Source organism: Dama dama, chromosome 17 (genome assembly GCF_033118175.1).
Source record: "Dama dama isolate Ldn47 chromosome 17, ASM3311817v1, whole genome shotgun sequence".
NCBI lineage: Eukaryota > Metazoa > Chordata > Mammalia > Artiodactyla > Cervidae > Dama > Dama dama.
The window spans coordinates 63,851,711-63,870,808 of record NC_083697.1 but is presented as its reverse complement, the minus strand read 5'-3'; the positions used below and the strand labels follow the sequence as shown (position 1 = coordinate 63,870,808).

Here is a 19,098-nt window from a genome sequence, read left to right as displayed (position 1 = left end):
GCGCAGGTGAGAACCTGGACTTCATGACTGGTGTCTGAGGGGTGGGGTGGGGTGGGGGCAAGCGGCCTTGTGGGTCTGAGACCTTAGCCTGTGGGATCTGATGTCTAAGCAGAGGGCGTCAGGCTTGGGTGAAGCCGTAACAAGCCCTCTGGTGTTGCAGAGACGTGCGTGGTGTGCAGAAGAGCCCCTGCACATTGGATGAGTAGATGGGTCAGAAGTGACGTGTTCTGTGTGAGCAGTAAAAGGGAAGTGGATTTTCCCCACTCAGTATGTACACACAGACACTCATAATAAATGCTGCATGGGACACTCCTGTCCCCCACCTCAGTCCCCCTGCTCCCATCCCCTCCTCACCCCCACGTCACAAGTGTCAGCATCATGTGTGATGACCAGAGTCGGACTTTGCAAAACGTTTTATGTAACCTTAGACTTGCCAGGGTTCCTTTGGGAGTTTATTTCTTCTCAAAACCGTGGAATAACTCATTTACTTGGTTGTGAGAATTAAACTAAATTGAATTAGATAACTAATAAAAAGTCTCTAACATAGGAGTGCAATAAATGGGAATTCCCTCCCTCGCTCTCTAATCCCATTTAGGCACTAGTGAGAATATTGCTCTTCAAGATAATCATACTTAGAAATATGTTAAAAGCATATGGATGTCATGATTTCATTGCTGTGTAAAAGTGCACATCTTAAGTGTTAAAAGCAAGACACGTTGGTTTCATGATTTCAGTGCTGCTCACGTGTGTTTTAAGGTAAAAGTCGGAATCCAGCACAATAGTACTGTCCCATTCTCCAGCATGAATCCTCCCCCACCCCGGCTTGAGGAGACAGGAGGAGGCCAGGCTATGGCTCTGCCCATTTGAACTGGCTCATCTGCCAAAGAGACCACTCGGTAAGGAAGAATGTCAAGATTTTGCTTCCCCTGAGTAAGAGTGAGGATGCAAAGACAGCCCAGCAATGGTTGAATATTTAAAGTATTACGTGCAGAGTCAGATCTCAGCCCTGCCGCCGCCGCCCCCCCCCCCCCACCACCAAGTGTGACCTTCCCTTGAGCCTGCTCTTCAGCACGTCCGTGGTTCAAACCTGGGTTTCCTTAAATCTCAGGACGATTGCTTTCTCCATGTGGTAGAGCAGTGAGTCAGCAAGCACTTTTTATAAAGCCAAGGGAGCAGTTGCAGAAGAGTCATCGCCTGCTGGAATGGCATCCAGAGGGGGCGAAATCAAAGCTCGGGGCTTTGAAAGAACGCTTACATTTTCATTTAAGGATTTAAAGTCACCGAAGCCTTAAAGCTCAGAAACCTACATGACCCACGCTGTCCATGAGAGGTGACTAAAGCCACCGCCTCTAAACTGCGGCACATCTCTCCCCTCTTCTGTTAGATAGCTTAGCTCTGATTCCATCACTGTGCGTGCTCTGAGCATCTCCCCACTGTAGGGAAGGTGGTTGGTGTTCCTGCCCTGACCTCGCAGGTCTCTGGAGTATTTACTAAGGACAGAGCCTGTTATTTACTAGAGACAGAGGTGAGCTGGGTTGGGAACCCTGCTCCATGAACTGGCCCCCGGTAAGGGGTGGCGAGCAGGCAGGCAGAGAGGTGGGCGTTGTCGACGATGCTTCAGTGACAGGTCAGTCGTCGGTGCCTGGCCCACTGTCATCACCGCGTGTGTGTTGGTCATTACGATGAGTGTCCACTTTGACAGCAAACGCTGTCAGCATAGGGTATTAGCATAGGGCGAATCTTTCGAGTAGGGTGATCTTGCTCTGAAAAGTAGGAAAGAGGGAGAGTTAAGTAAGCGGTGCTTGCAGGCCCGGGTCCCCAGGGGGCGGGTGTCTTGTTCTCTGCTCGATTGCTCTCCACATTGCAGACAGTCTGGGGAGAAACAGCAGGAACAGCCGATGTGCTCATTGGGGTCGGCGTAGAAATGCTCTTTGGGTCCTCCCTGGCTGCCCAGGCTGAATAATGAATCAGGCTGACGCCTCGCTTCAGCGGATGGAGAACTAGGTCAGGCTCCACTCCAGCATCCCCAGGCACCTCTCTGGTGGAGCCCACCGACATGCTGAATTTAGGAAGCATTTCAGTGTTTCCAGGAAAACCAGTGGCAGGTGAAGCCTAATTTTGTTTCACCCTGTGTCCATAATGACAGTGGTCTACATTCCTATATATCATGACCACAAGCTCTGATTTGCTGACGACTTCCCTGTGTGTTATGGAAACCACAATCTAAGGAAGATATTTGGAACCCTGAAATGCCTGTGCATTTTTAGAACACGCTCTGAAAGTCATTTGAGGTCACAGCCCTTTCTTTATTACTGGCTGCCTTATTTCTCAGCAAAATCTGGACAGTCCTGTAGGCAAAAATCAGGTCCGCACTGTTTCTGATGCAGTAACTGGGGAGGAGAAGGGCAGTGGACAGTTCCAGATTCTTAGGGAGACATCCCAGGATGTAGGCTGTCAAACGTGATGACTATATTACCTTACGGCAGCCACCAGTATGAAGTAAAATCGGATTCTCTCTCAGTTTCTCTGCAGGCTGTATGATTATTCAAAAGGTCCTTCCTCATAGTCACATACAACAAGGCTACATATATTGTTTTCCCACCTGACCCCAAGAACACAGATATAAACAGCCTCCGCAGAGCAGCTCTGCGTAGCTCAGGTAGTGGCGGGATCTCTATGTTCTTAGGATGCAGGCGAGATGGGCTTGAGTCCCTGTCTCACATCCTGCAAAGTTCATGGGTCCCCCCCCGCCAGCACCCCCACCAGTTCTGCCCGTTACCTGGGCTTATGTTTCTCTTGTGTGGACTCCCAGTGCTCCATTCTTGAGGGCTTTGCCACCATTCTCCTCTGCCAAGCATTTACCCAGGGCCGGAGTTCACCCTTCTCTTCATTCCTGATGATGTCAGCCGTCTCTCTAGCAGGCTTTTGCTGGAGCATCAGGGATAATATAGAGGGGGCTTACGTTGCATCAGAACTTAGTCACTGGTTTTCAAAACTGAACGTTGGACTTCTTTCACCTTTATATGTCATTCAGGCACTGTCTGCCATTTCAGAACTTCCCCAGAAGCTCTCCAGCCCTTTCTCACTGGCCCTCCCCCATTTCCCTTTCTCCCCTGAATTCCTGATCCTTTTCATGTAGAGCTGTCTAACCATTTTCCTCATCCACTTCTCAAAAAAAAAAGAACTCAGAAGCCAGCTACTCAGCTTTTTCTACACTGAACACATGTTACCTTAATTGATGTCTTGATGAGTTGGGTACTCTGATTTCCAAACTCCTTGGTATTCTTTTAAAGTGTTTTGTATTCCCAGACCCTTTGGACAGCTTTGGATCCTCTTTGGATTACATGCAGACACACATGATCTTGGATATACTTGTAGGAGACTTAGAACTTCTTAAAGCCCATCAGTGGATCTGAGGGGTCTGTGGACTCTTAGGTGGGCTCATGAGATGATGGAGGCTGGGGGCTTTCTTCTCCTCCTCCTCCCCAGGCCTCGGGCCTCTCCCCATCCCCAGCCACCCAAGGTATAGCCGTAGTGATGTTTGATCATAAGTTGGAAAAAATGAAACAGAATTGACTGACTGACTGGTGGTGGAATTCCCCAGTCCTGATGCTTTTGACTGGGCTTCCCAGGTGGATCAGTGGTCAAGAATCTGCTTGCCATTGCAGAAGCTGAAGGAGACACAGGTTCCATCTCTGGGTCAGGAAGATCCCCTGGAGGAGGACATGGCAACCCACTGCAGTCTTCTTACCTGAAAAATGCTATGGGCAGAGGAGTCTGGAGGGCTGCAGTCCATGGGGTCTCACAGAGTCAGACAGCTGAGCGACTCTGCACGCGTGCATGACTCTTCAGAAAGGGATCAGGGTGCCTTCCTGTTCAGTGGCTCTGTCTGGTCCGACTCTGCGGCCCTTTGACTGTAGCCCACCAGGCTCCTCTGCCCATGGGACTTTTCAGGTAAACTAGAGGGGGCTGCCAGTTCCTCCAGGGGATCTTCCCAACCCAGGTATTGAACCTGCATCTTCTGTGTCTCCTGCATTGCACGTGGATTCTTCACCCCCTGAGCCAGAGACCTTGTGAAAACACCAGCCACCTTTGAGCATCCGCTTTGGGCCAGGCCCTGTTCTTCGCCTAAGGCTTCCTGTTGGTCATGCCAGTACCCCCAGGCGGTCCACACCACCACCCTCACTGCAACAGGTGAAGAGACTGGCGCGTACCAACGTTTAGTATCTTGGCTCCAATCACACCGCCTATAGTAGCCAGCGTGACTTGAAAACCTAGGCCCTAAACCCCTGTCCCACGTCCCCTCCGCCCGTACCACTGTGCCTCACTCCTCGTGGTTTGTGTCAGCAGAGCCGTGCGACCTCTGCTGCCGCAGCAAGTGAACACACCCTTCCCGTTTCTAGAAACACTCAGAGCAGAGCGTTCGGCCCCTGAGGTTCGTTGGTGTGCCTCCAGTACTTGGCGTGCCACAGTTGTCAGTGGATCTCTGTTAGAGGAGTAAGTCCATCCATCCTACGAGGCTCAGCTCAATACCATATCCTTCAGTAAGCTGTCCACGTTTCCGTCTCTCTGAGTTAAAAGACTCCCAACACACGCGTGCCTCTCTGTCCCCATATTTCTCATTGCCATGCAGCAGATTCCTGCTTCATGTCTGCTCTACATCCTGCTCATTTCCCGTGTCTCCAGGAACCAACAGGCGCTCAATAAATGTTGACTGACGTGTATACACTACACAGTTGTTATTGTGCTGCAGCGTAACTGAGCTTAGCGGTAAGCACTTCCAATAAATGAGTATGGATCAGGATTACACTTGCAGCGTAAACCAAATTGTAGCTTTTCTCTTGGATTTTTTCTTAGTTTTTTTTCTTAGATTTTTTTCTCTTAGTTTTTTTAATATCTATAATTTAGTGTTGCTATCAGTTCTGGTATCATTGACTTTTTTGTCATCATCCTTCAGGACTTAGGCAGAGCATTAACTGTGTTCTGGGCGTCCAAGGCGCCGCTCCGTGGATTACGCTGGTCTGAGCAGCAGCGTCTCTGACGCCATGCACAGAGCAGGCTCAGCTGGCTGGAGGCGAGGCTTGCATCTGACTGTCACTCCATCCGCTCCCGTGCCCTCGTCTCTCCCCTCCCCCAGTTTTCAGCCAGTAGGCTCTCATCTTGCTTGTCCGTGTTAAAACTCCGGAGGAGGAGGAGGAGAAGGCCTGTGGGAGAACGGAGGAGGACATGAGAGGGTCTCCTGGAGCCAGAGAGAGAAGAGGGGAACCTTTGCTGAGGGCCTGCAGTGCCCCTTCCCTGAGCGTCCTTGCTCACTTTGGGTCTCCTGGTGCTCTGAGCCTAGTGTTACTGTCCTTTTCCAACTGAGGAAGCCTTCAGGAAGTAGATTCCTGGAGGCTGAGCCACACTGATGGGTCTAGAGGCATGCGGACACATGACTGACGGGCCCCAGAAACCAAGGCTTGGCTCTGTGTTCTTCCCCTCGACGTGTGTCTGAGGAAGAGGTTCCCCGCAGGCATTGTCTCTGTTACTGGAGGACGCTAACAGAAGGTGAAAGGGGATGTGTGATTCCAACCAAGACACGACCATTGGTTCCAGTGCAGGGGAGAGAGAGCAGGTGGGAGAGAAAGCAGCCCCAACCAACAGCCGCATCCCTCCCGGTTCAGCCGTGACCTTGGTTCCCTAAACGCCTGTGATAACCGATGGCGGCATCTGGCACAGCAGCAGACTCTGCCCAGCCCGTCCTCACAATACGCGCAGGCTACTGTCAGACAGGGACTTCAGTGCCCTTGTTCTACAGGCGAGGAAACTGAGGCACAGAACCGTGAATGAGCATGCCCAAGATCACACATCGGAAGTGGCAGTCCTGAGATTTGAGCCTCAATCTGCCTTTTAGGATCAGCCGTGGGAACCAGCATGACAGCGAGTAAGGAGATTCTCCAAGTGTGGTCCCCAGACCTGCCACTTCAGCATCACCTGGGAGATTATTCCAAATGCAGGTTTGAGGGCCCTACCCTGGCCCACGGAATCAGAAACGGCGGGGATGGTGTCTGGTTTTCTTTGTTTTAACAGAGCCTTCTGAGTGTTTTAGCTGTGGCTACATCAGTTAAACTAGAGAAATATTTAAAATCCACACATAAAAGTTAAAATGTATCGATAACATGATAAATGCTTATTGAGTTCTTATTATATGCCAGATATGCTAAAAGTCTTACCTATATTATCTCAGTCCAACAACAGTACTATAAAGTAGAGGTACTATTATTCTCCCCATTTTACAGATAAAAAACTAAGTCTTAGAGACCGGTAGTGATTTCCCCAAAGTCTCTAGCTGGTAGGTACAAAGTCATGACTTGAATCCAGATCCTCCTGATCTAGATCTAGGGTACAAAGTCGTGACTTGAATCTAGATCCTCCTGATCTAGATCTAGGGTACAGTCCGTACCCTGAACCATTCATGACTCATTTTTACCCTTTTAGTAAAGAGCTATTGAAGAATGAGCATCAGAGTACAAATGTTGATTTTTTTCTTCTTCAAAGTTTGAAAAAAGTGTTTAAACAGTCAGATTGGTTAGATATTTGGTTACGTTTTTGGATTGACTATTTTGAGTTCCTCCTCTTCGGTGAGTGTTTGTTGGGAACGCTGATTATATATTCATGATTTCCTGACTTTGTGGGAAAGCGGTGGCTATATACCTCCCTGGCCACACGGGGGCAGCACCACGTCGCGCGCCCTGCTCTTTGCCGCCCGGCTCTTGGGGCGGAGGTGGAGCCGGCTCCTCGGTGCGGCTTGCCCCACGCGCGTCCACGCCCTCTCCCCGTGGCCGCGGGGACCAGTGGTGGAGTTCTTCAGACCAGAAGCTAAGTCACAACAGCCGAGTGATTGAATACATACAGGAAATTAATTGTATTGTGAGGACTGTTGTCTTTTGAAACCCATGCATTCTTGGACTCAAAGACAAAAAACAGCCGGTATTCTTTTTCACCTTCCTTAATGTTAATAAATTCTTTGAGTCTTCACAGGCTACAGGATTCCGTAATAGGCTGTGTAAGAAGTGGGGACATGTGTTCCTGGCTTCTAGCTTCGGAGCATAGCACCATCCCACAGGACTGCTGGTGTGTTGGGGTGTTATCCCCTGTGCCCACCCCCCCAACACACACACAGCCTGCCCTGTTGAACCCATTTCCACCTGGGCATGTCTCATGCATGTGATACATTCAAACCTCAGTCTCTGTGCCAGAGGGTGAATTCACTGGAATTTTGACTAGAGTGACTATCACTTATTATGCAAACTAGGACACTTTCGAAAATAAAGGGAGCTGCTCTTAAGGATTTTGCCAGAAAACAAACATAAACCAAAACCATCCTGGGGGGGTCATTGGAGCATGGGGGACACGCTAATTAGAAATCTCCCAATCTCCTTTCATTTTCCCCCTTGGATGACTCCCTTCACGGTGTGTGCGGCACTGTGATCATTTGCACTTTTGCTCAGCAGTGCTCATGGTGTCCTTTCTACCTGTATTATGTTGTTTTCTCCTCGTGAGAACCCTCTGATGTAAGTATTGCTGTTATTCCCATTTTTGCAAATTAAAAAAATGAGACTTTGTAAGTTACACCGCCAAGATCACAGTACCTTTAAGTCAGAGCTAAAATTTTAATTTAGGCTGTCCCTGCTCTTGGGCTGGGCTTCCTTGGTGACTCAGATGGTAAAAGAATCTGCCTGCCAAGGCAGGAGATGCGGTTCCATCCCTGGGTCAGGAAGAGCCCCTGGAGGAGGAAATCGCTACCCACTCCAGTCTTCTTGCCTGGAGAATTCCATGGATAGAGGAGCCTGGCGGGCTGCGGTCCATGGGGTTGCAAAGAGTCGGACACGACGGAGCACACATGCTCTCGGGCCTGATACACTCGACTGTGTTTACCTTTCTGACTGTGTTGGCCTTTCTGACTGTGCTCCTGGCCTCCTGTGGGCCCAGTCCAGTTGGACTCTGCTCCTCCAGCATCAGCTCAGGCACAGGGCAGAGCAGTAAGAGTGAGAGCCGAGAGGTCCAGCTGCCTGGGCTAGAAACCTCGGTCCACCATTTATCAGCCTTGCGCTTCACTCTCCTTCCTCTTCTATAGAATGGATACAGTAACTTCGTATCAACCTGGTAGGGTTGAGGTGAGGATTAAATGAGTAAATAACTATAAGATGACTTCTAGAACTCCCCTAAGGGTGGGACCTGGTTGCCAGTAGAACCCACTGGGTTCTAAGGGGTGGAAACTTTCAGTCCCATGTCCATCCCCAAGGAAGGGAGAGGAGCTGGAGGTTGAGTTCAGTCACCAGTGGCCTGTGATTTAACCAATCACGCCCATGTAATGAAGCCTCCGTAAGACCCAGAGGACAGGACTCAGAGAGTTTCCAGGCTGGAACGCATGTGGAGGTGGGGAGAGTCGTCCCTGGGAAGCGCATGGGAGCTCGGCACACTTTCTCTGCTCCTTATCCTGTGCATCTCTTCCTTCTGGCTGTTCTTGAGTTATGTCCTTTTATCCTAACCCTCCGGGAGACAGTGGAGGACAGAGGAGCCTGGCGTGCTACAGTTCATGGGGTCGCAAAGACACGACTTCGTGACCAAACAATTGCATCAGTGATCTAGTACATAAAACGTTTCTCTGAGTTCTGCTGGCCACTCTAACGAATAAAGCGAACCCAATGAGGATGGTCCAGCAGAACATTCAAGCTGTAGCTGGTTGGCTAGAAGCTCAGGTGATAACAGGCTTGCAGTTGGCAAGTGAAATTGGCAGGGGTGTGGGGGAGGGCATCTTGTAGGGCTGAGCCCTAAACCTGTGGGATCTGATGCTCTCTCCAGGTAGATAGTGTCAGAATTGAGCTGAACTTTCAGACACCCTGCTGGTGATTGAGAACTGCTCTTTGGCGTAGAGGAAAACCTCCACACATTTGGTGAAGGTGGAAAAGGTGAGATTTTCCATCATAAGGTGGTGCATAACAAGATCAAAATGGCACATTGGAGCCGGGAGATTGTGGCGTTGCGATTTTACTCACCAGGGACTACGTTGGGAGCCAACAAAGAAAAGTTACTGGGCTGCACGGCGCCGCCTGCAGGAAGCAGAAAATGCGTCTTTACAGGCATGGCCCTTGAAGTTGTGGGTCTTAATGAAATGTGGGGAGATGCGCTGTGGTGTCCTCCTGCGGCGTTTCTGACACGCCCACTCGCAGGATAAAGGGAGCAGGGCCTCAGAAGGAGCAGCCCCGGCTCCGGTGGCATCTTACCCTTGGGCAGTGTCTCTCCCACAGATACACATGCGCACGTGCACTGTGAGGGCATCTCCCAGAACCTTTCCCCAGGGCCCGGGGTCCTGAGTGGCTTTTGCAGTTGTTGTAGCGACGACCTTCTCTTTTTGGTGTTTCTGTAAGAGGCCTCACGGGCACCGTCAGTGTGCGGGAGCTGTTCCGTTCCACATGGGGTCCGCACCGGGGCCCAGGTACCTCTAGGACCTGAGGGTCCACATTCTGTTAACGTTTTCAGTATTTTGGTGGGATTTTTTTTTTTTTGAGAAAGTGATTAACAGTTCAGGAAGGAGGCACCCCGTCTGGGAATAGGCGCTGAGACACAGGGAAGGTTAAACTGGCCTGAATGTGGCCACTTAGGGACACTTCGCTGCATTTCTTCATTTTGTCGTGAAGTGCAGTTTTGTAAACTTGAGAAGATGCTGAGAGTCAGCCTGCTGGCTCCACAGGGGTCTGGCACCTTATTTGCCCCTCCTGTCCTGGGAACGTGGTCTCCTCCGTTGATGTGCAGCTCAGGAGGGGACCTGCGTCACAGGTTGCCGCGAGAGATTGCACTTCCAGCCACCTGGTAACCCTGGCGATTGACAGCTAGATAGATGCTGCATCCAGATTGCCCTCATATGTCCCATGAACTTCTCTGTACATTTTTGGATTTTTTATTTGTTGCAACATGCATGTGATACTTTCCATATTTAAAAAAAATTGAATACCTGAACTAAATTTTAAAAAGAAGATGAGGCGCATGATCTCAAGTTGAATACCTCTAAATGGTAAAAGAATGAATTGCATTTGTGCTCTGTTTTCTTACAGGTTAATTATTCTGTAGACTTTTAAGAATTCGGTGCTAATAACAAACACTGAGAGTTGTTATGGTGAACGCACACCCCCACCCTCTGTTTTCCTTCATTTCTGGATATTAGAGAATACATTTTGCCCCATTAGAAACAGATGCCAAACATGTATTTAATTCTTTCTCCCTTCTATTGTCTTTTCCTAGGTGCTTAGCAAGTAACAAATCTCATAGAGGTTACTCCTTGTGAGAACCCTCTGAGGTTCTTACTATTGAAAAATCCTGCCTGATACTAGATAAAAGATACTGATACTGCCAGATACTAGAAAAAAGAGCTTACAAATGCTGAAACCCATTAGCTCTATCATTCTACTTCTAATAATTGGTTCTAAGAAAAAAATTGAACACACACACAGAAAGGTAGGCAAGAATATAGTTACTACTACATTTTTTAGTAGTAAAAAAGAGCCACAATTAAATTTTTCAGCAGCCGAGAATTAGTTATTAAATTCGATGACTGAACATTTTGTAGTCATTGAAGACACATTAAGCGCATTTTGTAGAGGATCTTGGGCTCCGTGTGGCCAGCGAGTAATCTCCAGTTCTCTGATTTCCTCCTAGTGTTTCGCTGTGCGCTCTCTGGGGTGGGTGGAGATGGCAGAGGAGGACCTCGCTCCCGGCAAGAGTAGCGTTGCCGTCAACAACTGCATCAGGCAGCTTTCCTACTGCAAAAATGACATCCGAGATACGGTCGGCATCTGGGGAGAGGTAAGTTACGGGTGAAAATAGTTCATGTCAGACTTGCTTGCATTCCTGCTGTGCCTCATGAAAGCCCAGAGCCCCAAGAGCCGAGAAACACAGGACTGAGGAGCACTGAAGGTGTTTATTGGGTACTGGGGATATTCCACGCTCAGCCAACCATTCTCACTTTAGGTTATCAGCCAGCAGTGGTCCCTGGTTCTGTCCTGTAACATGGAGATTGTTGGTAGGGTTGACTGATGAAGACGGCCTCTGTTGCCTTTGTGAGGACCCAAGGAAATGCACTCTGTGTGTGTGTGTGTGTGTGTGTGTGTGGCAGGGAGGGGTGGGGTGGATTTGATCTCCCTGTTGGTCACGTCCTACAGAACGTATTTAACATGGGTGACAGTGTCAGCCCAAACCCTTTTAGAGTCTCTTAGCACCGTTGAGGTATTTGCCAGGAAGCGGCTGCAGGAGGAGTGGTTACCAGGCGGGAATTACGCTGGGGGCCACTCCCCACTGCGTCTGGCTGCAGATTTCTCTTAGGCTGCAGCCAATGACCCAGGTCCTGGTGGGAAAGGACAGAGAGAGACAGAAAAGGCTCCAGAGATTCCCAGTCAGCTCTCGGCTATCCGAAAGCACGTCGCCTGACTGGCCCCCGGGGGCCCCAGGACCTGCCCTGCTCACGGGGCCCCAGCCCCTCGGGACTCTGTGATGATGGAGCTCCTGGGCATGTGGCAGCCCTCAGCTGAAGGCGGGAAGAAGGGAGCCTGGCCTGCACTGGGGGGACAGGTGGGGGGACTGCAACCCTCCCCTCGAGCTTGGCCTGTCCTCTTGGCTCTGCCAACCATCGCTTAACTGCTCACCGGCTACCCAGCCTCCGTGAGGTGCTGGGAGGCAGAATCTCTCCAGGACCTGCCTCTCAATCCTGATTAATCTGCAGGCTGGTTAATTAGCAGCTGGCTCTTTGCCCAGGGTCTGGACACAACTGTGACCTTAATGTGTCCGTAGAAAGAAACCCTGCCCACAGCACGTCACATGAGCTGCAGTTCCCCCAAAAGACACACTGGGGGCCGCTTCAGGTCTGAGGCGGCCTGCTGTCTGTTGCCCCAGGCTCTGTAGGGTCTGCAATTACAGCAGCCTGCACAAGTTTTATTTACTGCTGGTGCTCTCGCCTGGAAGTGGCTCTCTTCCCCTTTCGGAAGATTTCCAATCATCCTGGATCTCAGTTGTAGACGCTTGGCTTAACTAAACACTGGCGAGCGGAGGCATTGCAACACCCATGTCTACCACCCCCGCGGCAGAGCTTATGTTCACTCTGAGAACCTGTGATGGGACATCGTTCTTAAAACCCAGACCAAGGAGCAGGTTTTCTGTCCCGCTTTGGAATTTAAAGATCGGCCAAGAAGCCTCACCATTCTTCCCCACCAGACTGTCCTGGTGGAGAAGAAAGTGGTAACCCACTCCAGGATTCCTGCCTGGAGAATCCCCATGGATGGAGGAGCCTGGCATGCTACAGTCCAAGGGGTCACAAAGAGCTGGACATGACTAAAGCGACTCAGCCTCACATAGCGTAGCCTAGACCTCCCTGGCATCCACGCCACGGTATCTGGGCTGACCGTGACCTTCAGTGGACACAGCCTTTCCGTCAGGCAGCAAACATTTAATAATTTCTTAAAATGCTTGCAGGTTTGCAAGGGGAATGAAGTTGGATAGGCTAGTGTTCCTGCCCTCAAAGAGCCATTAGTATGTGGGGAGACAGGAGACCAGAACCTGAACAGTGATGCTGGAAACCTCTTCCTCCCCAGTGTTGGTATCACCGCAGCACCCCCCCGCCGCCCCCCACCCCGTGGCTAAAGGCATCTCAGCCTCTGTGTCGGATCATGAGCAAGTCACTTAACCTGTAAGCCTCAGTTTCCCCATCTGCTAATTGGAGATAATAACAAACCAAGCTCTGAGGCAAGTGAGAGCGTTCATGAGCCAAGGAGCCTGAAGCGTGTGCTGTAACATCTGAGATGTCACAAAGGCACATCAGCAGAAGCTGCTGAAGCCCCGAGAAGTGTCACCAAGCCGTGCCTGCTGTTTACCGGGCAGATCACACAGATCAGAGGCGGTGTAAGAGCCGAGAAGAGACAGCCCTTGTTGTGGGTCCAGGAAGGCCATCACGGGGATGGCTGGTGGGGTCTGGGCAGAGGGGAAGGAATGGGGACAGAGGTTACAACAGGCCAGCCGACCCAGAGTTAGTAAGAGACCAGATTCTCCAGGGAACCTGCCATTAGCCTATTTTCTTAGAGTAAAGATTCAAAGTGTAAATAATTAAAAATAAGAGCCAGCTCGAAAGCAGGCTAGGGACACATTTCAGAGGATTTGGAGGAGAGAGAAATTAGGCATGTGAGGGGAAGATGAAGGATTTATAAATATTTTAATCAGGAGAGGAAGTTTCTCCCTTAAAAAATAAATTTCAGACCCAGGGGGCGATATTTTGATCATTGAACTGACATCCCTTCATAGCCACAAATGTCCTGAGGATGCACGGCTTTGTTTAGAAGGTAAGCGGTCTTCTCGTTGAATCCCAGGGGAAGGACATGTACCTGGTCCTGGAGAACGACACGCTGAGCCTGGTGGACCCCATGGACCGCAGCGTGCTCCACGCCCAGCCCATCGTCAGCATCCGCGTGTGGGGCGTGGGCCGCGACAACGGCCGGTGAGTGCGCGTCCTCCGTCACCTCGCCGGGTGGCCCAGTTTCAGCGCCAACACGGAGCCTTGCTGTTGCTGCATGTCAGTGTATGCAACGCGGCAGTGAGCCCTCGGCAGAAATGTAAAGAGTGAGAGCACATCTCTATCCCAGCCTTGCAAACCAGCTACTTCCGCTCCCGGTCTCTGTCCCTCAGGCCTTTTTCAGCTCTGGACCCTGCCTCTGGTTCTGCACGGTTCTCCACCTCCCCATCCCATCCAAGTTCCCAGCTCACCCAGACTCTCGGAACTCTGACCTTGTTTTTTTCCTCTTCTCTGCAGTACGTTTTAAAGTAGAGTCTCAGCTATTTCAGATGCTCTGCTGTTGGTATTTTCTTCGTAGAGGGCTTGTTGGAAGGGAGAGGTTGAACCGCCTCTAACCACGAGCTTTATTTTTTTAAATTATTCTATTGAAGTATAGTTGATTTATAATGATGTGTTCATTTCCGCTATACAGCAGAGTGATTCAGTTACACATGTGTGATTTTCATATTCTTTCCATTGTGATTTATCACAGGATATCGAATACAGTTCCCTGTGCCATACAGTAGGACCTTGTTGTTTATCCCGATCACAAGCTTCAGGTCATTAACTGATGCTCATCAGGAACTCCTGGAGTTTGAAGTTGGCTGAACATTTTTAACATTTGAAATGTCTGGTCAAACCAACATTCCATTCAATGTGTATTTTTCTGAAATTCTACTGAATGTTTGTCATTTCAAGCAAGCACTTCTTACTTAGATGTGTTGTGAATCTTTTTGTTCTCCAGAGTGACTGGAAACAGGGAAGTTCTGGTTTTCAAGTACCTGTTCTAAGTAATAAAGTGGCAGGTATCACAGACATCAGACTTTGATACTTTATTAAGTAAGTTAGGCTGCATGAAATGCATCTAACTCTTGAATTATAATTAATCTTTGGCAACTCTCAAGGTGCCTGCAAATCTCCTAGCATTTAGGGATGAGCTGTAGGATGATTTATTACTTGGCTGAAAATGGACAAGAGCATCGCGGAAGCTGGTGAAATCCCAGACGACAGAGAGATGGCTCTCTGGAGCCTGTGACTCCATTTCTGGGTTTTCTGGTTTATTGGGTTGTGTGGTCCTCTAGGGGGTTCAGCCTTGGCTTCACCCAGCCTCAGGCAGTAGCAAATTCAACGGTGTTTTGATTCAGTTCCAAATGCTAAGCCTGAAAGGAAAATGGATAAGCATTCATCAAAGAACAAGCATTTTTGCTGGAACCAGACATAGAGATGGTCACAAAAGAGGGAGGTGGAGTGTCCTTTGATGGCTGATTGGATAAGCCTCCCTGGGAGCACAGCTGTATCTGGAGCGTTTGTGACAGTGATGAACCGTGGCAGCGGTACCAGGTGCTTTGAAGGGAGTGAGTAGCTCGATTATGCACCCACACCTGTCATTCACTCGCTTGGCAGAGCCGGAGCACTGAAATTAAAGGAAAATACGTGATGATGTTTGTACATATTCAGAAACGTTTAGCCTTGATGGAAGAGTGTAAGATGCTTGATCCCTCCCTACTTCCTATCCTCCATGTTTGTTTTTAAGACAGGAGCCGAGGTGAAGATCATTATATGCATGTCCAACTGGATGGGGCTGTGTTTTCTTAAGGTTGGCTTGTGAGTGGATTTCATCAATGAGGTTTTCAGGTCACCCCAACTCTTTAAGGCCAAATGCTGTCTGTTCAGGGTGAAAAATATGATTCGAATTCCAGTGGACAGAATTATTCCAGCCATGGGCTCAGCTTCTCTCGTGTGTTAAATGGGGATGATAGCAAGGACCACACGGCATGTGTATGTTTGTGCCTGTGTGTATGTATAGTAATTGGCATGGTGATGGGAACATAGAAAATGCTTAATGCATGTTAGCTTTGATTTGTTAAAGCAACATCCACTCAGAGAGATAGCTAATTACATGGTTTCCTTTCAAACACAGAGAGGGTGAGGGAGGGATCGGACCTCAGGGAAGTTTTGAGTGCAGTTTATCATTTGATAGCAGAGGGCCAGAGGCTGTTCTAGATGCGGTGTTCAGTTGTCCTACAAAGTGGAAAGAACTCCCCACCCCTCCACTGCACCCAATGATATCGGTGTAAATTAGGTTACCTTGCCTTGGTTATGTTTCTGAAACGTGCACTGAGTTACTCATGGTTTTTAAACCCCTTCTTGTTCTTACTCAATGTTAGCAGGTAAGTGTAATTTAGAAATACACTGAGGGTTCCACATTAGCGTTCAGGACCTCAGAAGCTCCTACGTTGGTTGGGGGCCCTTGGGCTGGGCTGCTTTTGGAAGCAGTAAATAAAAAATATGTCTGTCAGGGAAAGTTTCAGTTTCTCCCCATTGCAGTTTTCATTCTCTGAAAGAAGGGACCTCTGTATTCCTGATTATTATTCTTTTTTTTTAAAGATACTTGGTTTTGCTTTTGATTCCTTTTTTTTTTTTTTCCTTTACAGCAATTTACAAGAGCAAATTCAATTTGTAATGCTGCGAAGGGACTTACACTTTGCATGAATAAAACATAAAAGTGTTTCATTTTGCTTGCAAAAACAAGTCCATTTCGAATTCTCTTTTGTAACTTCCCTTGCTGAGAAAATGGAATCTCTTAGGGGATTTCTTGATGTGGTTAAAATGAATATGAAAAGTATGTATACCAGAGGCATGAAAGGCAGTTTCTCATGAAATTCTGAGTGCTTCACTGAGCCATGTAATTTCAGAATTTATAAAGTTATTTGGGGTTTAGCATTTTCTTAAGGCTTTCAAGTGGGTTTGGTTTGCTCTGCAGAAATTCCTTATGGAGGGAGTTTACTTTGGTAAGGAGGTGATCCAGCTGTGACACCCCCCTACTGATCCCTCAGATTAATTCAGAGCAGCCTCTTATTATGATTAGCTAAGAAGTCTCCTTGGCACCAGAGGCTGGTTCTCTGCGGGGTGTCAGCGGTTGCTGGACGGGACTGAAGTTTTTGTCTTGTTCTTGAGACTCACGCCGGCCTTAAGGACGGTGCTTCTTGGAGTCTATTTGCATTATGCAGCCATACGCCCAAACGTTCGGTCATGTCCAATTCTTTGCGACCCCATGGACTGTAGCCCACCAGACTCCTTTGTCCATGGTATTTCCCAGGCAAGAAGACTGGAGTGGGTTGCCGTTTCCTTCTCCAGGGGATCTTACTGACCCAGGGATTGAACCCATACCTCTTTATGTCTCCTGCATTGGCAGGCAGATTCTTTGCCACTAGTATCACCTGGGAAGCATGATTACTAGGCAGAGGGAGGCCTCCCTCCTCTTTCTTGACTGTTCTGTGCTTTTGTTCTTTTTGACCACAGTGAAATAAATGTTAAGGCTCCCAGAGGTGTGGACTGGGGAAAGGGGTTTCACAAAGAGCCCTGTATTTCCAATCAAAGTTGGAACTGCAGCCCCAGGGGGCACTCAGATTGACCTGCTCCCGTGGGGAGGCTGTCCCCATCTGTGCCTGAGTCGTAGAGCTGGCATTTTGCCTCCAGGGACTGGAGCAGGCGACCCCAGTGACAACTTGCATCTTGTTTCTGTGGACCTACAGGCTTCTCTTCCAAGGATGGGTTGGGAGGGACTTAACAATTTCAGGGGCTCTGCCAATCCTGGCCACAGCTCTCCTGTTTACTCACTGGGCCCTGGGAGAAAGCACGCTCCTCGTTCTTGTAAAGAGGTGTCAGCAGCAAGCAGACATAACTTCTGAACACAGGAGACTTGAGAGAGGGACCCTCCTCGCCTCCTGCGGCAGGTCTAGGAAGGGGCGCACAGATCCTCTGGGTGTTGCCGATAGTCTGCTAGTCCCGTTTGTTTCCCATGAGAAAGGAAAGTGGTATAGCTGCAGGGTTTCAGACCCCATGAGTGGGATTTTCCAGGTCGTGTAGCGTGGAGCATTAGTCAGGTCAGATGTTCATAGACTTCCCTTGAAATTGGGGGGGGGGGGGGCGGGGGGGGCGGGAAGGCTCTAGAGTCAGTTGGAAGAGTGTGTTAAACCAAGTGTAACAAGCCCTTTGCTCCGGACCCTCTCACAGGTTCTCCTATGCTGATGTGGACTAGGACTCACTTCTTCATGGAGATGTGATCACATGGAACACACTTTAGGAAATGCTGCTCTGGTCAATAAACTTGTTAAATTAGTGGCAACGCTAGGTTGCTATTTTTGTCTTTAGGAAGAATTGGAATTCCTTGTAATAAATAGCCATTATAAGTGGAGACCCCCACTGGGCTTGCTCTAAGGAAATAAAATCCCTTCCTGATTAACAGCGGCCCTCGCAGCCATTGGGCCCAAAAGCTCTTCTTACAAAGCACTTTCGTCTGCAGGGTGAATCTCGGCCCTGAGATACTGTTTGTGCTTTTAGTTTGTATAGCGGAGCCTTTCTTCTGAGAGTGTGTTTTATGCATCTCTTTTCTCTTTTTGATGAACAATTTTTACCTTGTGATAGATTATTCATAAATTTTCAAATGTTTATCTTTGGCTTAACTGTTTGATCTAGTTAAGATCTCAGGGAACTTTTATCTAAATAACATAGTAAGTCTCAAGTACACTGAGTATTTTTTTTTTTTTCCTTCTCATTTTCTCTTCTCTTGGGATATTTCCAGCTGGTTTTATCCACCAAGCTCCTGGCTTAAGTTGCTTTAGAAGTCCTTCACCACACAGAGTTCGTGCTTTTGTTTTCCTGACAGTGTTGTTTTGTGTTGATTCTTTTGAAAAATGCTACTTAATTTTGAGACTTGGGGTGGGTTGGGGTTGGGGGATGATGCATGGGGCATCCTGACTGTAAATTAGTTAAAATATGTAAAACTGTAACTTACAGGCTTTTAAATGTAAAAGATGGCTGAGTAACCAGTGTCTTTAAACCCTTTTATTTTAGAGATTAACTGAGGTCAGAGAGAGTGATTTGCCTTAAGTGACCCAGCTAACTGGGCAAAGACAGGCTCCTGGAATTGTCCTCTGTCCAAGCAGGAGCTCCTCTGTTAATCCTGACAAGACATAATGGATGGTCCAAAGTAACCTGGGGTCAGCAGGGAGACTAAGAACTTCACACTCTAGGCCTGGTCCCTTTCCTTAATGAGATAAAACCAGGGGTGTGAATTAAAAGTAGAGGCCCCTGAGCTAAGAGTATCTTTCCATCGTTCATGGATTATTTAAAAAAGGAAAAGTAAAAAACAATATGAGACTCAAATGCGGTGGACCCAACATGGCCTGGTTCTTTACAGAAAGAGTGTTGAAAGTAATAATGCGTTCATTGTTACTGAGTCAGGCAGTCATGGTGACTTCTGAAGGAAGTCTGTGGAAATGGCAGGTCCTGTTCTGCTCTCCGCTGTCTTCCTAGTCTGACTGGCCAAGGGACTTGTCTCTAAGTTGGTGGTGACCTGGAACCTTCACGCGTCGTGTTACGCCCACATTCTGGTCACATCCCTGTGGCCCCGTGCTGCTGCAGAGGATTCTGGGAAACGGAGTCTCTGGCTGGGCCAACAGTTGCCAAGTCAACACCACCATCACCGAAGAAGTGGCGAAGCAAGTAGGCCTCTGACAGTCTGG

At 48.7% G+C, this 19,098-nt stretch overlaps 1 protein-coding gene across 19 annotated transcripts in view; it reads left to right on the top strand.

Annotated features, from left to right (window-relative positions):
• The window catches only part of APBB2 (amyloid beta precursor protein binding family B member 2), a 357,050-nt gene that overhangs the window by 276,941 nt on the left and 61,011 nt on the right, over positions 1-19,098 (top strand). For all 19 annotated transcript variants that reach the window (XM_061164644.1, XM_061164641.1, XM_061164635.1 and 16 more), the window contains 2 exons: positions 10,696-10,842; positions 13,389-13,516. In XM_061164644.1, coding sequence (XP_061020627.1) covers positions 10,696-10,842; positions 13,389-13,516 — 275 coding nt within the window. The remainder of the gene's footprint in view (positions 1-10,695; positions 10,843-13,388; positions 13,517-19,098) is intronic.